This window comes from Sphaerodactylus townsendi, linkage group LG12, assembly GCF_021028975.2.
Source record: "Sphaerodactylus townsendi isolate TG3544 linkage group LG12, MPM_Stown_v2.3, whole genome shotgun sequence".
NCBI lineage: Eukaryota > Metazoa > Chordata > Lepidosauria > Squamata > Sphaerodactylidae > Sphaerodactylus > Sphaerodactylus townsendi.
Window position 1 is genome coordinate 35,970,470 of NC_059436.1, and position 23,177 is coordinate 35,993,646.

The window sequence follows — 23,177 nt, forward strand, 5'->3', positions numbered from 1 at the left end:
CAAATCTTGCTTAACAAGCTGTGTTATGAAGTTCAAAGGCCAAAATAGGTCTACGAACAAAAAAATGAACATCTGTAATGTAGACCGAGCCTTGGATCCACCCAAATGTTTCTGCAGGTGGAAGGTTTTCATGCCAGCAAGTGTGACTTTCTCTGCCACTGCAAGCCAAAATGCTGCCCCAATGCCGCTCGGGGGTGGGGGGGGGTGGGGTCCATGTCCTGGTCTATCACAGTATAGTTGGGAAAGAGCGCAACCATGCAGGGGGGACACGAGCCTCTGCTTTTCTGAGGGCTTGAGGAAGTGGGCTTCAGCTTACCCTGTAACAAAGAAGAGTGGTGAATCTGCGAAAGGTGTTGTGGAAACATTTTAGCCCATAAAGATACCGATTGATTATTTCTAAACCTTACTGAAATAATTGAGTAGTTCAGTACTCCAGCTGGAGAAATGCATGTTTTACAACACTGGAGAGAATAATTAGAAGTGGAACAAAAGATGTGGGTGGGGTTGTAATGATAGATTTGGGATATTTTAGACAGTGGATGGGATGAACCTTTTCACAGATTGCTTGTAGTCTTGCCCACGAGGCCCCAAGGAAGAGACGAGACGCGGAGATTTCATCTGGTGGAGAGCGCCAGCAGCAGGAAGCGTGGGATCCCGTGATCCTGGCAACTCTGCCGTGTGCTCACCCCTCACACCTTTTATTAGGGTTTCACTGGGGGCGTGTAAAGGGGTCGGGCAGGCGGGAGAACGGGAGATCATCATGTGATGTATGATCTCATCGGGTGGCTACGTGCGGGAGGAAGCATCCGCGTCCGGGCCTAATCCTCACCTGAGGGCAAGAGCCCCTTTTGTCCCATTGTGTGGGACAGCTGGTGACCGCGAGTCAGGTAGTTCATGACCCGTGACTCATGGGGGAGCGGGGGTTGGGGGAGCGTGTGCACCCAGAAGGCCGTAGCCGGCACCGGCATGCCAGGCGCTCCTTCTACGGTTCTGCTGGGTTCGCGGGCTCACCCCTACATTGTTAACTGAAGATGGGGTGGCTCCTGCCTTTGAATATGCACACAAAGTAGGTTCTTTCCCCAAAAGCAGAGATCTCGCTCATAAGATTTGATTGCTAAGCTTATGCACCACAAAGATATCAAGAGTTCTTTGTGGAAGAGGGTGAACTCAGTCTCATGGAGTTCCAAGGGTAAACAATACGTTATACAATTTAAATGTTAATGACATAAAGTGTGCAAGTATAATATAGAAAATGCTAAAAGTTCTAAAAAAAGCCTATCCTGGTGATCCAAGAAAGTCAAAGTAAGAGACGTTTAATAATGGTTAAAAAGTTGTCTAATTTTATTTTAGACTCATCCAAGTCTGAAGAGTTGGGCCTCCTTTTCAGTTATGAAATGTGTTATCCATTTTATACATTTATTCATGTACTGCCACCTTTATTGAAAGATGATTTTGTCTCCATGCTGGTTACAGTGCAGCTATGCAAATATGAAATAATGTAGATTAGTCTTTTTACTAACTAGAATGTGGGTCCTCAACCTTTTTCAGCTCATGGACACCTTTGGAATTTCGACTTAGGGTGGTAGGCACAATTCCAGAATGGCTTTCCAGGAGATGGGGGCCACCCATAAATGTCAGGGAGGGAGATCATGCATAATTCTAATGGTAACTCTTCAGTATTTTAGGCAGAAACTGCTTGATAGGATGCCTTTTTACATGAATATATTAAAAGTCTTGCTTTCACGCAGCTTGCCTTCAGTAATGCTGTGAAGATCCTTATGGTAGCAAGTGCTGCCAAAGCACATTTCAAAAAATGATCATAGCCAATCAGATCGCCAGTGATCAATCAGAAGCACTGCTATGCAAAAGCTTCACCTGGCCCCACTCATATTCTAAAAACATTTGGCAGGCCCCAGGAAAGATGTTGATGGGTGCCATGTTGGGGAAATAGAGCATCATAATCTTGTTTATCCACCTGCCTACTGCATTCACTCATTCTTCCCTGATGCTTTAATTTTGTTTCTGTAGCTGTATGAAGTAGTTGAGGAAACTGTACTTGCAACATAACTTGCAGTGTTAGTTAGAAAACAAGTACTCTCTTTACAAGGCATGGCTTTTTCTGCAGTCCCAAAATGCCGCTTTCTATTCAAATATCTTCAGAAACTATCAGTGTCGACTCAAGAACTTCAGAAAGCTTATAAGTGTTTGTGGAGGGAACCAGAACGTCCTTGCATTGCATTTTTTTCCCTTAGCCTTCCAGAATGTATAGTTCACAAATAACCCTTTTCACAGAATTTGGTGTCCTAAAAGCTAACAACCTCATTTGATCAGTTAGTATATCTGTAGATAAAAAATTGTGTTTAAAAAACTAATTGCAACCAAGTTTTTTTCAAATATTTCCACCTAAGATGTCATTCAAACAGTTTTTGCTTCAAAAAACCCCCACTGTTTTCCATTGTGTTAATGCTTCCATTTATGGCTGTAAGCATACTTTGATTGGTGACTTTTTTAGAATGTTGGCCTTGAAATATAGCATGATTTGCTTGTTTTTGCGAGCAAGTACCTTATAAACCTTACCTAGTACTTCCCACGATTTTAATTCCAGATCACTAGCTGAGTTAGTTTTAAGCAGCAAAGCAAAAACTGGAGACTCATAAATGTTTTGCTGCAGCATGTTCTCTTAGTCTCTTAAAGACTAAATGGGTCCTAGTAAATGGATGTGGGAACCCGCTTCGCAACTGTGTTATGTTGAGAATAAATTTAGAATGTGCAATTATATATAATGGTTTTAGCAGCAGCCAATTTGATTGCACATCCTCGCCCCAAATACCTATGGAGTCGAGTGCCTGTTACACATAACAGAAATCTCAAGAAGCAGGTGACATTTAAAAACTTCCTCTACCATCAGCTGGACAAGATAATACTGATCTGGATGGAGCAATGAGATGCTGCAATAAGGTAGCTTTGCATCAGCTTGGCTTGAACATGACTCTAAGAACCAAGATTTCCGAATTCCAGAGGGTAGGAGTTGGCACATGGGGCAGCAGTTCTTATCAGATTACACAGAGAAGAACTCAGAAGTGCATCTAAAAAGTCAGGAAAAGTTATTTTTTAAATTATTTATTACTTATCCCCCATCATGCAGCTCAAGGTGGTGTATACTGAGAGATTCCCATGTGTTCTTTAGGTACCTATCAGCTCAGACAAGGCTGCCAGCTCTTGTGCCATCCAATCAAAACCTGGTCCCAGTTTAGGAGAGGTAAGGTTTCCACATCCTGAGCTGTGTATTGTGTGATTGGATCAACTAAATGCTCCACATGCCTTTTGGATTGGATCAACTAAATGCTCCACATACACAGCAAGTATATTTTATCATGTACACCATCACTCTGCAACTTATGAAGCAAGACTTGAAAATCCTTTTGTTTTTGTCCAATCAGGTTTTGCAATAATTTTCCATATTTTGTTTCTCTCCCCAAGGGAGACCTAAAGAAGCTTCCAACCTTGTTTTACTCTCCTCCATTTTATTCTAATATCTACAATCTGGCAAGGTAAGTTAGGCTGAGAGAGAAGAGCGGATCAAGGTTATCTAGCAAGCTTCCACAACACAAGTGAAGATTCGAACCTGGGTCTCCTAGGCCCTACTCAACCATTCAGACCACAGTACTATGCTGACTGTAACACAGCCCTATTGAGCAGAGATATGAAGCATGCCCTCTTCTTAGCCAACAGTTCTAGTTTCAAAAAGGCTCCAAGGACATGTTTGTGAAGCTGTGTGACAGAAACTGTGGTAAAGACTTGTGTAATGTTAAAAGCTGCTATGCTGTCAGACTTGGACACTGGGCCTCATTCCACGATTATTAGGACACTGGCACTGACAGCCCCTCCCCGTCCATCAGGGCCAGCAAGGGAGGGAGGGCGGCCAGAGTCTCCCCACCGACGACGACGACCCTGCAGAAGAGCTCCCTCCTCCTTCTCCCCGCCCGCCGCTTCGCTCATGGGCCCCCTGGACGCTTCCGCCTGTACAGCCCCGCCGGCCAATCAAGCGGCAGGAGGAGGAGGAGGAGGAAGGGCGGCGGCCCAATTGGCGCGCTCTCTCGGGACTCGTCACCCCGGAGGCGACGGGGAGGGAGGGACGGGCTCCCGTCATTGGCTTCAAACGCCTCCTCCGCACTTGGCCTGGCTCCCCGGGACCCCCCCCCCCCCCCGTCCTGATCGGCTGCCGCAGCTGAATAAGAACTGCCCCACAGTGCTCGGAAACCCCCCCGTCCCTCCCTTGGACCACTCCACGCTGACCGCCGCCTTCGCACGAGACCCCACGTGGATGTTATGGGGTGATTCCACTATCTTCCCAGGCCTCTTTGAGCTGGACAGCCCGTTGGGACAATGTAGCCGAGAGCCTAGGGCGCTACCTTCGCACGAGGCCCCACGTCGAGGTTGTGGCGTGTCCGAGCCTCTTTGGGCAGGGGAGCCGCTGGGGATGCTGCTGCCCTCCAGTGGCCAAAGGTGTGAATTACGAGCGCAACCACCACCACCACCACCACCACCACGCGGCATTTCTCAGGTTATAGTTGGTATAATGTGGCGTGTCTCTTTGGGCAGGGAAGACACGGCGGAGGGCTCTCCGAGAGTGTGGTAACGCTCCCGAGATATTGCTAACTTTTCCCGAGAGCGTTGTAATGCTCTCCTAGATCGCGCTGACTCTTCCAGAGAGCGTGGTAGCGCTCTCCAAGATCGCGTTGGCTCCTCCCGAGAGCATTGTAACGCTTTCCAAGATCGTGCTGACTCTTTCCGAGAGCGTTCCAACGCTCTCCGAGATCCTGCTAATGAGCCCTCCGCAGCGGCTCCCCTGCTCAAAGAGACACGCCACATCATAGCAACTATAACCTGAGAAATGCTGGGGGGGGCGGGTTGCTCTTGTAATTCACACCTTTGGCCACTGGAGGGCAGCAGCATACCCAGCGGCTCCTCTGCCCAAAGAGGTTCGGACACGCCCATAACATCCACGTGCGGTCTCGTGCGGCGGTCAGCGTGGCTGGTCCAGGGGAGGGACGGGGGTTCCGACCACTGTGGGGCAGATTCTTCTCAGCTGCGGCACCCGATCAGGACGGGGGAATGGGGGTCCCGGGGGAGCCAGGCCAAGGTGGGGGAGGCGTTTGAAGCCAATGACGGGAGCCCCTCCCTCCCCGTCGCCTCCGGGGTGACGTGTCCCGAGAGAGCGCGCTGATTGGGCCGCCGCCCTTCCTCCTCCTCCTCCTCCTCCCCCTCCTGCTGCTTGATTGGCCGGCGGGGTGCCGATATTTTATTTTGGTGCAGATATGTCTAAAAATGCACACAGACCCCGCAGGCACCAATGACCTGTGCAAAACAATTTTTTGGTCGTGGTGGGGTGGCCGCCCATGGGGGGTGGGGGGAATCCAACTCAGGTTTTGCCCAGGGCTCCAGTTTGCCTCCTTACGCCCCTGCCATTGATAATGGAAAATACTTCTTTATTCAACAAGGAATTAAATTGTAGAAATTCTAGCCAATGGACATCGTTGGTCAGGAGCATGAGTAGCTTTAAAGGGGATGGAGAGATTAATTCAAACAGCTGCTAGTCACAGCGACTGAAGGGATTTTCATAGTCGGAGGCATCAAACTTTTGATTAGGAGTGATGAGAAGTAGCTTGAAAAGGAGGCCTTGCATGTGTGTGCTGGCAACTGGAGAACTGCTGGGTTTAACCAGGTGCTAGCCTAGGCGGGTCATTGATCCGATCCTCAGACCTGAAATAAATCAGATAAATGTGCAGAGTGCGCTTTCCTGAGAGAAAACTAAAACCATCAAGAAATTAAGAAGACGGTCTTCTGGGACGAGGAATCCTTTTGCTGTTTGAGCTGAGCCCGCACTCTCCCTCCAAGCAAGCGATTTCAACCGCAGCAGCACGGCCAAGCGTGATTCTCATCCGCGCACGGGAGGGGGGCGTGGTCATGCAAATGAAGGGCGGGCTCGCGGGGGTTGCTGGGAAAACAGCTTGGGTTGTTCCCACGCGCGGGCGGTCATCTGTGCCTAAGGACGGGATTCTAGCAGTGGACGAGCCGGCTTGCGGTAGGTACCGGGTCTCCTTAAATGCGTTGTCGTGCATGGCCGGATCTAGTGGGATGAGGCCGGAAAAAAGTAGGGTCTATGCTGGGTTGTCGCAGGGGAAGGTCTCCGGGGGTTAAAATATGGGTCCGTACCTGGACCCATGTCCCGAACGGGGGTTTCTTCCTTGTTCTATCTCGCAGTTGTCTGGACTGGGGTAGAGGTCACGGTGCTCCCCTTTGGAACGGATTGAGTAATCCCTTTGGATTTTTCATTGAGGGAAATGTTTTGCAAGGATTGCACTAATCCCAGCTGGTCAGGGGTTCACTGTGAGTAAAGCTAATAGAGGGGTGTGTATGGCGCATTCATGGTAGGTCCTTGGGGAGCGCCTAAGTGCTGGGGCCAGTGGCCAGCGGCTTAGTTCTTCTCGATCTCGTTTCCCCACCGAACGGAGCCGGGGTTGTGAGTTCTCCGGTGCTGTATTGTTACAAACCGGATCTTGATGCATTTTGACTTGGAAGCAGCCGGCCTTCCTGGATTCCAAGGGATTTACGCACATTGTTGAGGCTTAAGACTTCCAGTCCCATTCTGGGTAGTAACTGTCGAGCGTACCCCTCTGTAACGGTTTGCCTTCTCGTGGAAATCGGGTTAGCAAAACGAGAGCTTTTACCCTCATAACTTTGGGAGCGGATCTACTCAGAATCCTACTCGAGTCCATTCAGTGGGGCTTACTCCTAGGAAAGCATTATTTAGACTTGCACTGTTACTTACTCAGCATTCTATGTCTTGCGGTTGAAGTACAGGCCAATTATACAAACCCATGATGTAGTCTGGGGTGAGAGGGTGGAGAAGCAAAAGTGGTGTTTGGTTGATCTGTGATAAACGACTTGCATGTTTGCTAGCTTCTCTCCTTTCCCTTTACTTCCCCCAGTGTCAAAATGTGAATTGTATTAAATTTAAGTGCGAACCGCTTAGGGACTGGGATCTATTTTTGTGAAGCTGTGTAACTGTTCAAAGTCTGTGTACTCGTAGTAACAATTCTTGAAAACGCCGGTAATAAACAGTGCCTGTACTGAAGTTGTTGAGTTTGGGGCTACAGAATGCAGCTGGAGTTGTCTTGGGTGGCTTTAAGAGGCGATGGGGTGGGACAAATTCATGGTGGACGAGCCCTTCAACGGACTTTTGGCTGCAACAGCTAGTTGGAGTTTCCAACTTTGGAAGCAGTGAATACTATTTGCTGAGGCTGCAGACAGTTGTGTTGCCTTTGTGCTGTTTGTGGGCTTCCCAGATGGCATCTGGCCGGCTGCTGTTGAGATCAAGACACCAGACTAGCTGGGCCTTTGATCTGACCCAGCGGGACTTAGCTGCTTATATGAATTTTTGGCTGAACCTGCAACCCTCTTCGTTGCAATGAGTTTTATGTTGCACCAGCAGCTAACGTCTTCTCAGCCTGGCCTTGAGTCCTGAGATAAACTGAGTTGCAAAACATTCTCCCGATTATGTGTGTCTCTCTCTCTTTTATTGCTGTTATTATAATGTGTGGCTCTGAAAAGGGTAGCGTCATGAGCAGCAGCAGATTGTATCTTGCAAGAGGCTGTATTTTTCCTGATGTTCTCTATATGTGCAAAGGTTATTTGACCCATGTGGTGCAACCAGAACCCTCTGGGGAAGGGATGGTGGTTCTGAGTCTCTTGCTCAACATTAATTAAAATTGGTGGTGGTGAAGGTGCTGTCAAGTCATAGCAGCTATAGGTGACTTATGGCAGCCTGTAGAGTTTTCAAGTCAACATCCCAAGGAGCTTGCCAATGCCTGCCTTTGCATAGCAACCCTGGACTTCCTGGATGGTCTCCCATCCAAGTACTAACTAGAGTTGACCCTGCTTAGTTTCTGAGATCTGATGGGAGCAGGCTAGCCAGGGCAGGGCAGGAGATCTTGGAGTGTTCATGCACTTTGACTTACATAAATGGTCTTCAATGTTGCAGTCATTTTATTATTCTTTAGATATTATACACAGCTTTTCTTCCCAGTGGGACCCAAAGTAGCTTAATTGCTTTGTTTTCTGCTTCTCCATTTGATTGTCTTAAAAACAGTGGTGTGGGAGGAGCAAGGCTGAGTGACTAGCCCACTCAGAATCGTAAATTCCAAAGCCATCCTGTTTGGTTCTTGCTGCATACAGGCGAGATGTGGTTGCTTGATTCTGCTCACACTCCAAAGAACTATTTGTGCTTCGTGGTTTCAGTCCCTGAGCCATGGCAATCAGATAGTCCTACCTGCAGCATTATTGGATGATCTTGCAGAGTATACATCCCCCAAACTGAACAATGCTAAAAAAAAATACTATCAGGAATAGGCTAGGCCTGCCAGGATCCAGCTCTATGAAAACTGTGTACTGTGAGTTTGTGGCTCATTCCACACATGCAGAATAATGTACTTTCAAACTGCTTTCAGTGCTCTTTGAAGCTGTGCGGAATGGCAAAATCCACTTGCAAACAGTTGTGAAATTGGTTTGAAAACGCATTATTTTGCGTGTGCGGAAGGGGCCTGTGACTGACTTTTGAAAGCCAGATTCAGTTGGATAGGAATAGAACAGGTATGATGAATTTCTCAAATGAAAGGTGCTTGGAATGAACGCATTAGTTACGGAGAGGGCATACATCATAAATGTAGCTGAGTAGCTGCCCCTTCTCGATGCTCATATACCATTTGCTGGTCCCCTCCCAGGGTTGGGACCGGGCACCACCCACCAAGTGGTAGATTGGTCATACTGCTGCTATTCTAATTAGTGGATTCCATGGTTTTTAATGATTGATTGTCTTTGTGCACTGGACTTTATTGTTTTATTCTTTTGTTTACATGTACACCACTCTGAGCCCTTCAGGAGTAGAGCGGTTAAGAAATCTAATAATAATAAGAATAATGATGATGATGATGTTACTTGGATGGCCTAATTAGTAGTGGTAGTGGCTGCCTCGGCTGTTGAACCTGCAACAGGCTCGCCAGGCTAGATTGGTACTGGAGGAAGTGGTCAGCACCGGGAGGGGTGGTGGCTGCCTTAGCTGGTGAGCCCACAGCCAGCTCCCTAGCCCAGATGGGCATGAGGGGGTGGCTCGCCAGGACAGATTGGGAGAGGGCGGAATGGGTGCTTGGATTGGCGAGCCTACAGCTGGTTTGCCATGCCAGACCAGAAGGGGGGTTGCCTCACCTGGCTTCCTGACCTGATAAGTCCTCTCAAGGGGCCGGATCCAGCCCCCAGGCAACACGTTCGGCACCCTGCTCTAGATGTCTGTTCTGAGGGCTACAGTGAAACCCAAGACTGCACATAGTAGAATATGAGTGCATAGGAACACGTTCCACGTTAAGGTCACTGTGCTTGATGGCTCTTTGTATATTTCAGAATCTCTTCACCCTGAACCTTACTGGTGAGATCTTATGATGCAGTTGGAGTCTCTCTTGCACAGTGGCTACTTCCACCCCGTGCTTCGCTCGTGGCAGACGTCGGCCACTTCTTTTGATGCCACCAATCTCATCTACCCCATCTTTGTTACGTAAGTCGGCGGTACTGGTGAGTTAACGGAAGGAGGGCAATGTATATTGTTAACACACTCAGTACTCTTCATCCATTTTCTTGTAATCCCTACGGCAGCTCTTTGTTAGGCCAGTATTATCACCCCCATGTTGCAGATGTGAGGAATTAGGGGGGCCAGAGAGAGCCATCAAATTCATGGCAGAGATGAAATTTGAGTAGGGGATTGTCTGGTTAGCTACTACATAACAGCAGTTCAGCTGGAACTCAGATCTTGAGTTTTCTGCACATCAAACCATACTACTCCCTTGTAGTGAGAAGTCTTGAGGTATGCTGCCGTCCCTTTTTCAGAGGAGCAAAACACCAGACCCCACTGAGCTGCTGTCAATATCCTTCTGGCTGCTGTCAGTGAAGGGGTCAGAAGTCCTTCAGTTTACCATCAGCGTGAATCAATCAGACTGAAGGGAAACCTCTCGACTCTGCTTCCTTGAGGCAGAAGCATTGTGATCAGAACTTTGGTCACACCCTGCTTGTACAGCCCCTTCCTGCTCCCCAGGGCATCTGGCCACTGCTGTGTTGTACCGGATAACTACAAAAGTGCTTTTGCTGGCTGTGCTGAAAGCTGCCAAACTTTTCTGCTTCCTTGATTTGCTTTCAGCCTGAGCCAAAAGCACAGCCGTACCAGGCACTTCTAAACTGTTCGTCTCTTTCTCTTGCTTAACCCTTTCAGGGACAGCCCGGATGCCGTGGAGCCCATTCCCAGTCTGCCTGGCCAAGCCCGGTAAGTAACTGAAGGTCTCTTTTCATGGGCATGTTGCTTCTTCATAGATGCATCCCATGTAGCTCCCGTTGCTTTGGGGGTTTCCAGCTTGCAGGAGGTTTTGGAGGGAGAAGGCTTGGAAAGAGGCATGGAGTTTGGGGCCTGCTGACATTTTTGTGTCATTCCTTTTTGTTTACAAATGTTCAATTTGAGCAGGGGCACTTGACAGGCATCCTGACACAAAGTTCTAGTCACTGGGAGCCAACATGGTGTAGTGGTTAAGAGCAATGGACTCTAATCTGGAGAACAGGGTTTGATTCCCCACTCCTACACATGAGCAGTGGACTCTAATCTGGAGAACCATGTTTGTTTACCCACTCCTACACATGAAGCCTGCTGGGTGATCTTGGTTTGGTCACAGTTCTCTCAGAACTCTCTCAGCCCCACTTACCACACAAGGTGTCTGTTGTAGGGTGAGGGAGGGTGATTATAAGCCACTTTGATACTCCTTACGGTTGAGAAAAGCAGTGTATAAAAACCTACTCCTTTTCTTCTGCTAGTCTACAAAACAGCCAAGCCTGGCACAGAGTTGAAACATGTGCCCTGCTACCATCCCATAATACAATCCCACGAGCCATGATAGAAAGATGTCTAATTTTGGAAAATAACCTATTTGGTGTTAAAGGTTGCAGTTCAGATCTAGTGCCCCTGAAGTTTCAGGACCCAGGAAAAAGAGTTGCTGTCCCCATCCGCTGCTTGAGCTCTGAAACCAACATTATTTCCTAGCTGATTCTTTAAGCTGACTCCAAAATAGACATATCTCTTTGGCTGGCTGACTCACCCCTATCCCCAGTTTTTCCCAGCCATACGGACACAGGAACTCCATATGTAATCTGCTCCTTCCATATGATGTCCTCATTTCACACATTAAGCAAAGGGATGTGAACTACAGCAGCAAGAAAAACAGCATGGTGAATTCTAGTCTGGAGAACCGGGTTCAATTCCCCACTCCTCCACACAAACCCTGCTGGGTGACCTTGAGCCATTCACAGTTCTTTCAGAACTCTCTTAGCCCACGTGGAGGCAGGCAGTGGCAAACCACCTCTGAACATCTCTTGCCTTGAGAAACCTACTTGCCATAAGTCAGCTGTGACTTGACAGCACTTTTCTTCACTACCAAGTTCCCAGAGTAGTGTGTGAATCAGGATGGGGTGGGCTTAAGAAACATTGCTTGCCAATGAAGAAGAGTTGATGAGGACGTGGGCATGACTTGCTGGAGGGAGTGTTGGTTAGTAGGGCTGTCCTTCATTTGTGCAGAGTAAAAATCTGGTTGGAAATTATTTCTGAAGCTAGGGTGCAGCCTGTTGGCATTATGTGGAGGAAGAAACTAATGTGGAAATCTTTATTGCCTGTGTCTGTCTTGGACTTGCATGGGGGATGGTCTCTGGAACCTGAGAGATAAAGGAGACTTCAAGAGTAGAGCTGATGCTCTCCTTTCTCCACAAGCGCACTGGAATTGACTCTGCCTCCAAAAGATAATGGCTCTTTTGTTTTTTACTGCAAATGGAAGTCAAGAGATAGGGTTCATCTCAATGAATGGGCCTGCACATTTGGTGACAGATAAAGCTCACCCTTCCCTAATCTACCCTTCTTTGTGAAAACAGTTTGAGGTTGGGCCGTGAGCAGCTTTCCTAGTATCACAAAATGATGCCGCCTGCTGCTTTTCCATCTTGTGTGTATAACTTGCTCCCTGATCCATTGTTTAACTTCTTAAGAAGCAGGAGTCCTTCTGATTCTTTGCATGCTGATCTGATCCCTCTTAGGTATGGAGTCAACAAGCTGGAGGAGATGCTCCGCCCCCTGGTGGCTGACGGTCTGAAGTGCGTCCTGATATTTGGAGTCCCCACAAAAGTGGCCAAGGTGCGGAGAGGGACAGTGTGAACCTGTGGGACCTTCCACGTGCATAGCCTGGAGATTCAACGCTTTGGCTGAGGCCCAGTTCCTCAGTCTATATTCTGTACCTGTTCACTTATATCTTGTCCCCTTCCCAACAGGATGAACAAGGCTCTGCGGCCGATGCCAAGGACACACCAGCAATCCAGGCTGTCAAGAAGATCCGGTCTGAATTCCCAGAGCTGCTGATAGCCTGTGATGTCTGCCTGTGCCCGTACACATCTCACGGACATTGTGGTAAGTTCCGAGGGGCACTAGTGCTGTCTGCCCTCTGTTTGCAAGGCCAAGACACTGTTTGGGCTGTGCGTTGGACTAGATGAGGCCAGAAAGGGAAGAGGCTGTGATCCGGTGTCCTTTGCCATTGTGTCTGCAATAACATTTCACTACAACTATAATTGATAATTTACATTCATTTTTACTTGCTCTGTGAACCAATTTTTGTTGCTGTTGAAAGGCAAGGTAAAAATAGAAACCAATAATAAATGTCGTATCCGCAGCTAGAAGATTCTGCAACCTTGTATACATTTTCTTACAGTCAACAGGATGCAAGACCAATGTTCCTTATTGCATAGGACTGGAGATCTGTGCAGAGAGCACATGTGCTATTTTTTGCCATTTGGGAATACTGATCAGAGTTTTCTACCCCTTCCTGCCTCCTCTGTTTCTTTTTTCTTGCATTCATTTCAGTCTTAGGGGCTAGAAACCTGGGTTTTGTTTTTAATGTAGGGTAAAATGATGTGGCAGCAGCCTGGACTATTTATTCTACAATAGAAGCCTTGACAGGTTATTTAGCTTGGTTCTCACAAGCCTAACTAAAGCAGTGGGAGTAGGCGGTGAATGATGCCTCTTCTCGTCATATCTGGGACTGGACACTGACTGTTATTTAATGTGTTGATCTTGCCTTTTAGGCATCCTTCGGGAAGATGGCACCCTCCAGAATGAGGCCAGCTGCCGGAGGCTGGCAGAGGTGGCACTGGCCTACGCCAAGGCAGGTGAGTGCTGAGTCCATGCTGTTTTGTAGTATATATATTCAAATGTTGTTGTATGCAATAAACATAAGGAAAGACTGAGTGTATTCAGAAGTCCGTGTGGCATAACAACCTGTTGCCAGCATGGGCCAACCAGATGTCCTGAAAGATTTAGAAACAGGGCACAGAGGCCAAAGCATCATCTTGTACTTGGTACCTGAGTAACTGGCATTTGAAGATATGCTGCCTCTGAACATGAAGATTCCATGGATGGGACTTGACCTCCTTGAATTTCTCTAATCCTACATCCTGTTTATCGTGAATTTAATTAAATACTATAGGAAAAAGTGTCAGAAGGTACTCTTTGAAGGTGATGAGTTAGATCAGTGGTTCTCAACCTTCCTAATGCTGCGACCCTTTAATACAGTTCCTCGTGTTGTGGTGACCCCCAACCCTAACATTTATCCATTTTACAGATGGAGTACACTGATGCAGAGAGTCTTAGGTGACCCCTGTGAAAGGGTCGTTCGACCCCCAAGGGGTGCTGACCCCCAGGTTGAGAACCACTGAGTTAGATGCAACTAGTTCTGAATCCTCATGATCCCAGGATAATTAGCCACTAAAAGTAACTAACCCTTCAGCCAAGAGACAATGGGACAAAATCTCTAGCTCTGGGTCTTAAAGAAGAAGCTGAGCTCCGCCAAACACTTACTCTGGTAGCTATAGCCAATAAAATGTTAAAGTGCTGAATTCAGACAGGAGCCCCAGGACCCAAGAAAATATGATTAATAAGATTTATTAAAAGAACATACAATATAAGAGCGGTAAATAGCAAGGATAAAATAAAGAAAGCTAAATATTTAACCTTAAGGCACTTTTGCAAACATTGGTTCTCTAATCCAGATGTTACCTCCTCAAACTGAGTCCAGAGGTTCAAAGTCCAGCAAGTCCCCAACCTGGTTCAGAATCAAGAAATAATCCAATGGCAGATGTAATCCAAAGGGGTACTGACTAGAATGAAAAACCTTCCTTTATGCCAAGTGGTCTGCATTGGCATGATTCTAGTTGGCCAGTCGAATGTGTTGCTAACCAGGTGACCTTAACCAATCAGGTGTATTGCCAGCAGGCATCCTAACCAATCTGGTGTGTTGCTACTCTACAGCAGCGCACAGACCCAGTTAAGCAAGTCACCTTCTCCCACCCAGGAATCCTTGTGCTAATAAGATGGAATTGTATAGTCAAAACTCTCCCAGTTCCTGGCCTGGAAACTTCCAGGCCTCATGGCTTCACTGGCACCTCTATCAGACTACCATCTCCCCCTCAGCTTGCTGGCTAAAACATCAGTCAGCATGACCTCAAGTTTCCAGAGAGAGAGAGAGAGAAGCTGCTATGATTTTATAGGCCCAAAGCCTGAACCATTGTTTCTGGAAAGCCCAAAAGCTTCTAGGCAAGCCAATCTGTTGATAAGAAGTGCTTCCTTTATCCTGATTCTATTACCCATCAGCTTCATTATATTGCTAATATTTTGGAAGTGGGAGGCCATTTCCTCCACTTTCTCCCCCACTACACACAATTGTATAAACCTTTATAAAAGGTTTATGTTGAAACGTAGAAACAAAGAATCATGCAAGTCCATTTGCCATCCTTGCAATTCGACAATGCATAATAAACTGACCGCTATCAAGGTATTAATTGCATAGCTTCACTGTTACTTGAAACCTCTTGTCTCCTTTGTGTTGCTTATTCTTCCAGGATGCCATATTGTGGCCCCCTCGGATATGATGGACGGACGCATCCGTGCAATAAAGGAGGCCCTGATTTCCAATGACATGGGCAACAAGGTGGGCAATGAGGCAATTGTAAGAGATTGCAGGCTGCTTACTTGAGCCCCACACCTCATTTGTGTGCCACACCCCTACCTGCAACAAATGTTATGTACACAGGATGATGATGGCTGTGAGCACATGGGCTTTTGACTCAACATAACTGCAGAGTATAATTCTTTTCATGTCAGCTTGACCTGAAATGCTGTTTTCCTATCTTCAAGTCATACATTGCAGTGACTTAACCCTTTCCAAACCCTCAGTAACATTGAAACTTTAGTCGGTTTTCTCTTTCTTCAGGGTTGTGGTAAGTTGATACTACTAAAGCTTTCAGAGCATGATTAGGCTCTCGAGGCTCACTGATTGTGATTTTCAAGAGCCTGCGCTGAGGGTGGGGTGGAAAGCTTCAGACTGAAGCCCCTGGCACACCTTCATCTTTCTTTTTTGGCTACAGGTTTCGGTCCTGAGCTATAGTGCCAAGTTTGCTTCCTGCTTCTATGGCCCTTTCAGGTGAGACTGTGTTGGGCTTTAGAGTCCATTTCTGATTTCTGAACAGGAGGGTTTTCGGTTGTCCTGGCAAGCTGGGTAATATTGTAACTCTGGTTTAATCATTGACTGATGTTCTCCAAGCTGAGCAACAGACCTGAAAGACCATTTTTAGGCCTATCCCCCCCCCCCCCCCCAAATTCCTGCCCCTGTGCCAAATGTTATACAGCTTCTCAGGACAGAGAGTTATTTTTTATTCTGCAAAGTGCTATCAAGTTAGACGCTGTATGGATAATAATGATGATAGCAAAGTATCTGCTGAGAGCGGTGCTGAAAAATCTCTTTCTGGAAGCTCATTGGAGATTTTGCCAGTCCCTGCTTTGTTTGTTTTTTAAATCTATTTTCCTTTTCCATAAGTCTACAATGAAAGGAATCTGTTTGAGTTAGCACAGCAACTGATAGCCCTACCCCTGCTTGCCAAAGTTAAGCCGTTTCTCTCAAAAGGTCTCCCTTTGTGGGACTGTGTGGAGAAATATCTTGTAGTAATCTTCCCCGACCCTCTCTCTCCTGTCCCCCCGCCGCACCTCTGCAGAGATGCAGCCTTGTCTAAACCTGCCTTTGGAGACAGACGGTGTTACCAGCTTCCTCCAGGTGCCCGAGGATTGGCTGTACGAGCAGTGGTGAGTTGCCCCATCGGGAATCCTCTTGGGTGCCCTGATATTCCACTTGGCCTCGACCTCCATCTTTGGCCTCGTAACTCAAAGCTTTAGCTGCTGCTACATCAGACACTACAAAAAAGCTGGGAAGTCATTGGTTCATTATTCTAAGGGGCTTTGTGTTGGGGAATCTGCTGCCCTGGCCCTCTTGCAACACAAACTGGAGATCCTCTTAGTGGATTTACTTTGCCTGGGATTGGAGATTAAGGCTGAGGCTGATGCTCAGGGAGTCGACCACTAGAGATTATGCTGAGGGTATTTTTTCCTTCTGAACCTGACTGTGCTTATTGAGAGCATATTTTTGGGGGGGTGGGATTGGTATTGAAGTAGGAACAACCATCAGGTCCTTGCTAACAATAAATGAGAACCCCCTTAATGGCAGAGCATGTGAGTTACATGTGGCAAGATCCCAAGTTTAGTCCCTGCTCTTTAGATCCTCTTCAGATCCTCTGAAGATGCCAGCCACAGATGCAGGTGAAACAGCAGGAGTGAATGCTGCTAGAACACGGCCATACAGCCTAGAAACCACACAGCACCCCACTTCATCCCTGCTGTTAGCAGGAAAGATACTAACACCATTCAGACATAATGCCAAACAATAGCTTGACAGTGTGGCCTTCTCCCCACTTCTTCTGTTTCTCCCCTTCTGCAGTCAAAGTTAGTTAATGACTGAGTTTAGCACAAGCCATCATTGCTACAATATGAGAATTTGCCCTGGTCTAAAAGACCACATTATGCACAGTAATAATCTGAAAGCGCCTCCTCTATGAGAAAGATAAACAAAATGTATAGATCTTCACTGCCTAGTCACCTGGAGGCTTACATGCCTCAAGGGAAAAATATGAAAAAAGAAACCCAGCCTCTTATGAAATTTGTTCCTTTTTCCCTCACGAAAGTTGTCGTCCCTAAAAGCTAGTTAACTGGGGAGAGACCCGGTTTGGTGAGCCAAATGACTTATTGGGATATGGTGTCTGCATATATGCATAGAAGAAGAGACGTAGAGAAACATGGAAGCTCTGCTGTGCCGTGGGCTCTTTTTCAACATGTTAGTCAAAGTCTTTCTGTTGCCCTAGGAAGCCAACCTGTATGCTGTGCTTGAGGATTTTTCAACTAAGAGCTTTCTTTTTTTCCACCCCACCTCAGGATCGGGATGTGAAAGAAGGAGCAGATATGCTTATGGTAAAACCAGGAATGCCCTATCTAGACCTTGTGCGGGAAGTCAAAGATAAGGTAAGTCCCCTGCTTCCTCTCCGGAATAATGAGGGGAAGACTTTGCCTGTACCGGTTTGCCCGTGATCTTGGGTGGACTAAGGCATTCTGGTCTTTCCAGCATCTTGGAGGAGCTGTGCATGTGTTTCTTTTTCAGCATCCCACCCACCCGCTGGCTGTTTACCATGTCTCCGGGGAGTTTGCCATGCTGTGGCACGGAGCACAAGCTGGGGCCTTTAACCTGAAAACTGCAGTTCTGGAGGCCATGGCGGGGTTCAGGCGAGCAGGTGAGAGGAGGAGGAAGATCAGCAGAAGCCAGAAATGCCATGAGGACCCCTGATGGCCAGGGAGTGTTCTGGTGTGGGCCAGAGTGCCCATTGCCTTCTGGGTTGCTGACATTGCAGTCACAGGCGCTGAACCTCGAATCGTTCCTTCTGATGTGCTGATGTGATTTGCATATCAATCGTTTTTCTTCAGCACCTACATAAAAATAGTCCCACACAGTTACCCAAAAGACAAGAGTTCTTCCTGCAGACATTTTATGAGTGCAAAACTATTGGAAGAAGGAGGGGCTACAGCTGAGTGGGAAAGTATTTTTTTTTTATTTTTTAAATTTTTATTGTATCTATACCTCGCTCATTCCCAACCGTAGTTGGGCTCAGGTTGGCTTACATGTGTTATACACAGAAGATTCCAAATTCAGTCCCTGGCATCTCCACCTAAAACAGTGGTTCTCAACCTGGGGGTCGGGACCCCTTTGGGGGGTCAAACAACCCTTTCACAGGGGTCGCCTAAGACTCTCTGCATCAGTGTTCTCCATCTGTAAAATGGATAAATGTTAGGGTTGGGGGTCACCACAGCATGAGGAACTGTGTTAAAGGGTCACGGCATTAGGAAGGTTGAGAACCACTGACCTAAAGGGTCCTGGGTAGTCACTGTTAGGAAGGGCCCTTCTCTCCTAGAGACCTTGGCATAAAGTGGCTTATATTCAAAAGAACGGGAAGGACAGAGGACATTTTGAAAAGGGAAGAAAATTAAAGGGATACCAGAACTTCACAAATAAAATCAAAATATTGGGAGGAGCACCAAAGACATTTAAACCAAGGAATATTGAATGTCAATAAATATTGAGACTTCTGAAGGTGTGTACAGTTTTAATAACCTAACAATAAAGCTTATACTTGGGATGCAGAAAGTTCTGGGTTGAATCTGGTGCAGTGACCCCTCTTTATTTCATTTTGATCTCATCCTTCTTTGGGGGAGCTCAAGGCAGCATGCAAAGATCTCCTTTTATCTTCACAATGACCCAGTGTGGTAGGTTGGATAGTGAGATGCCAAAATAACCAAGGAACAACATGGCAGAGCAGGGGTTTCAACTCTGGACTCGATCCAACACTATTTAACACTACGTTAGACCTACAAACAGCTCTGGTCTGCAATAAAGATTTATTTATTGGGTGTTTTTAATTCCAGGGGCTGATATCATCATTACATACTACGTGCCTCAGCTCCTGCAGTGGCTTAAAGAAGACCGGGCATGAAGCATGCATCTCCCTGCTCCCTGGAATGGGAGAACAAAAAGGAACTTGGAAAGGGCTGGCATCAAGTGACCTGCACCACATGGATTTTTAGAAAATCGAGCAAGACATCAAGATGCAGACAGCATGCCCTCCTGACCGCAGTGCCCCTTAGAAGCCAAAGGAATAATTCCTCCCAAAGTGCTTTTGCAATCAATTCCTGAGGCCCTTGAATCCAGCGCTGGTGCTGCAACCCCTTTTATTTTTCAGAGTCAGAGCTATTTCTTCAAAAGATGTTAGGTTTAAAAATGCCACAATCAAGGAATAGTTATTTATCCTGCAAAAGCCATTGCTTCATCAGTAATACATTAACTGACATGTTTATATAGCAGGAGCGCCTACTGGTAAGGGGTATCATTCAGCTGTGAAGGTCTTGTGGGAATAAGGCTAGCCCTTTCTCTGTGATCCCCTAATTTAAAATCTAGCTGGGATGCTGCTGCTTTTTTATTCCACAAATTACCAAGTTGTCTAGAAAAGAGGCAAAACCCCCCAAAAAACATTCCACTATCCATCCATGCCAAAATTGCAAAAGAGTGGCTGCAGGTTTGCTTGGCGTATAAACTTATCCTGTATGTGACAGATGTAGTTATTTTGAGAATATGGGCCACATTTTAGATGGCTTCTACTGTTACCACTACTTTTCCCTGGTAGGGCTCCTACGTTTTAACCAGCAGTATGACAGATACAAAAATCTCATCAGAATGAGCCTTTTTATACAGAGCAGCTGGTCAAGAAATGGACTATGACTTGATCAATTAATTACTAAGTTGTTGAAGTAGACTGCAGAGTGGGGTCATTTGTAGTCCTGGTGAAACCAGTGGGGCCAGGCAGTAAGCAGTTTGTAGCTAAGTGTATTACAACTCTGAGTGCACAAGTGTCCTTTCATGTATTTTGACCACTAATGCCCTTGCCTGCCCACCCCCATGTATTTTGACCACTAGTGCACTGGCCTCCCCACCCCCAAATGCTGTGATTTCTTGAGCAATTAGACTGCACCTTCTACAGAGCCATACTCCAGCGTTTCTTTGTATTATTTTAAATTAAACTTCGGAGGAAAAATTAAAAATACTATTTTCTTGACGTTGTGGCTTATTTGGTTCTTTAGGAAGTTTTTAGCTCACAGCAGAAAATAGAACTTTTTAGAAGAAGAAAAATAGTTTGAATTTATACTTAATTTATATTTATAAGGAGAGTCAAAGGGGCTTACCATCTCCTTTCCCTTCCCCCCCCCCAACAAATACCCTATGAGGTAGGTGGGACTGAGAGAGCTCTGAAGAACTTGAGACTAGCCCAAGATCACTCAGCTGGCATGTGTTGGAGTGCACAGGCTAATCTTGTTCCCCAGATAAGCCTCCACAGCTCAAGTGGCAGAGCGGGGAATCAAACCCAGTTCTCCAGATTAGAGTGCACCTGCTCTTAACCACTACATCGCTGCTGCTGCTCCTTTTAGGGAGGATATTGCTATGCAGATGGGTTAGACAAGAGGTAGTATGTGGGAGAGGGTGTATGCAGCTGTGTGAAATGGTGGTATGGATGGATGGTGAATCCTGCCTGCAGGAAATTCTCATCTCTTGCTGTTCCATCTGATTTCACCCAATACTTTAAGATATCTTTTCCATCTTTGAATGTTTTATAATTAATAACATTTCCAAACTCCTTTTCTGACTTCATAAGGGCCACTAAAATGGCTAAGAAAACATGCATGATAAAATCACATTTTAAAACCTTTAAAGCCAACAAAAACACATTATTAAAACTATTAGAACTTAGGGCAGGAAGGAGAAACTACTGCAGTTGGCAACATGTGTTTTGGTTGAACCTTGAAAAAGGAATTCAGAAAGGGATTGTGTTTTAAGTGACTATTAAACTGGTCAGAAAGGGCCTTTTCCAAGAGAATTCTGGGAATAGTCGATCTTGGAGCATGGTAAGGATTCTCTCCAATCAGTTCTTGATGCCTTTTCTACCCTGCAGTTCCCAGGGTTGGTTGGTTGGAGGGAGTTGACCTGTAAAGCTTTTTTTCTGACCTGGGTTATCCTGGTCAGAACTATGTTAGGGTATATTCACCATTTACATTCAGCATTGTTATTAATGTAGGGCACACATCTGGATAAGGCATACGAATTACGGAGCCTTGAAGGGACATCTCTCTATTCAGTAGAGGTAGAGGAAAGTGCCTTCAAGTCGCAGCTGGTTTTCAAGGTTCATAAGTGGTTTGCCATTGCCTGCCTCTTCATAGCAACTCTAGGTTTCCGCTAGCTCCCATCCAAATAGACACCAGGACAACCCTGTGCAGTTTCCAGGCTCGGGCTAGCATGGCTATCTAGATCTGGACCAATTAGATTTCTTTCTGAGCATATATGCCAAGGGTTGCATGCACTGCAAATGTGTGCGAATCCTTGCCCCTAGAAGCCTTAGCTTATGTTTGTTTTTTCCCCAATCCATATCATATATTGAAAGTAATCATTTTAGAAGTATTTCTTTTAAAGGAAAAAGAGGACTAGAATCAAACCCAGAAATCATTAATCACTACGTCGTCAAGACATATCCTTGATCACACTCTGCACTTTACAATTAATTAAAAAAATTAATTGTAAATGGTACGAAAAAACTTTCTGCTCCCATTTTCATGGAGTTCCTTAAGTTAAGGGAAGGCTTGAGTGTCCCAGCTATCAGCCACAGGATCATGACACAGGCAGCAATATTATCACATAAACTGTAATAAAAGCCAGAGAAAAGGCACTGGAGATACCTTTGGCAAAGAATCCACAGAGGACATGAGTGAGGATACCTCAAACTTTGGAAACTGTCCTCTAAGTAGGAAAATGTCTGTTCCAGCCCAAAACACAAGAAAGGGTTCATAGTTTTTCATTCTGTTTGGCTCCTGCTTCTTCTCTGAGGAGATTGGCTGAGAATATGTGAGTGGGTGCTGGGTCCCAGAAAGCGTTCTGCACCCATTAGTTGCATTAAAGCCAGAACTGAACAAGATGAGGCAATTATTTTTCACTAGAACCAGTTAAACATGGGTGGGCCTGATAGTCATCCCTCTGGGTTATTCACCACTTGAATTTCTTTCTTTTTTTATCCTTTATACATTCCTTGAGGTTTGAATAACAAAAGATGAAAAGGTGGGAAAATAGGGCTCTTTTTCACCTCTTTCACCTATTAAAACCCATATCTTTAATTGTTCCCCTATACACAGAAATGTAACTGGTACAATTTCTCCTATCATAGCGGCTTCACGGTTGGCAAAGTGTCACCTGTTGTTTTTCTGGCTGACACGTAGCCTTTAAAATGCACGGGAACACTGCTAGGAACAGCACCTGGTGGGCCACTGCGAGTAGCAGAGTGCTGGACTAGATGGACTCTGGTCTGATCCAGCAGGCTCTTATGTTCTTATGTAATTTTGAGCAGTAGGAGACAGGGTTGCCAACTTCCAGGTGGGGCCTGATGTTCTCCAGGACTTAATGGATTTCCTGGCTACAGATATCCGTTCCCCTGGAGGAAATGGCATGAGAGGATACCACCCAACCCCTGTGGAGGCTCCATTTCCTCCACAAATACCACTCCCAAATTTCCAGGAATTTCCAGGTCTGGAGTTGGCAGCCAAATAGCAAATGTACCCAGAAAGACCCCTTCTTAATTTCAACGTGTTCTGGGTGAAGTCTGAGCTTTCTTGTGACGTTTGACAACTGCACCTTGTGTCCAGATACAAAAGCAAAGATGTTCTCTCTGAGAGCCTGCAGGAACAACAGTGAGGTTAAACCAGTTGACTTTCTGCCTGCCTAACCTCTCTAAAAAGCACTGTAGGCTGGCAATGCGAGGGACAGCATTAGGGAGAAGTCTGGAGAAAACTGGAAACCTTTTACAGACTACCTGCTGGAAAAAATATGGTAGAAGAGAAATAATTGCAGGGGATGAAATCTAAAAGAAAACAACAGACTGAAATAGAATATTAGAAATGATAAAGTGTGGAACTGATAAATTGGTCCATTTTAAGTAGATGCACAAACCTAGAATGGATTGGAATTCCAAAATGAGACAGAGAGAAATCATGATTTGGTTATTTTTGTATTTTTGTATTTCATGTTCTTGAATTGTAT

The 23,177-nt window shown here is 46.1% G+C and overlaps 1 protein-coding gene across 1 annotated transcript; it reads left to right on the forward strand.

Annotated features, from left to right (window-relative positions):
- Nucleotides 1–5,964: 5,964 nt before the first annotated feature.
- On the forward strand, nt 5,965–20,157 carry ALAD (aminolevulinate dehydratase). Its single transcript, XM_048513487.1, has 12 exons — nt 5,965–6,085; nt 9,457–9,607; nt 10,316–10,366; nt 12,169–12,265; nt 12,400–12,535; nt 13,207–13,290; nt 15,019–15,107; nt 15,544–15,599; nt 16,168–16,255; nt 17,435–17,521; nt 17,658–17,787; nt 18,974–20,157. Exons 2-12 carry the CDS (start codon nt 9,492–9,494, stop codon nt 19,039–19,041), a joined length of 1,002 nt encoding a protein of 333 aa, XP_048369444.1. The 5' UTR covers nt 5,965–6,085; nt 9,457–9,491; the 3' UTR covers nt 19,042–20,157.
- Nucleotides 20,158–23,177: the final 3,020 nt, after the last annotated feature.

Excerpts from the sequence above, each read along its gene's own strand:
- ALAD (XM_048513487.1), top strand. The coding sequence starts at position 9,492 with ATGATGCAGTTGGAGTCTCTCTTGCACAGTGGCTACTTCCACCCCGTG. Across the intron at positions 9,608-10,315 it reads ATCTACCCCATCTTTGTTAC|GGACAGCCCGGATGCCGTGG; the intron begins GTAAGTCGGCGG and ends TAACCCTTTCAG. Across the intron at positions 10,367-12,168 it reads AGTCTGCCTGGCCAAGCCCG|GTATGGAGTCAACAAGCTGG; the intron begins GTAAGTAACTGA and ends GATCCCTCTTAG.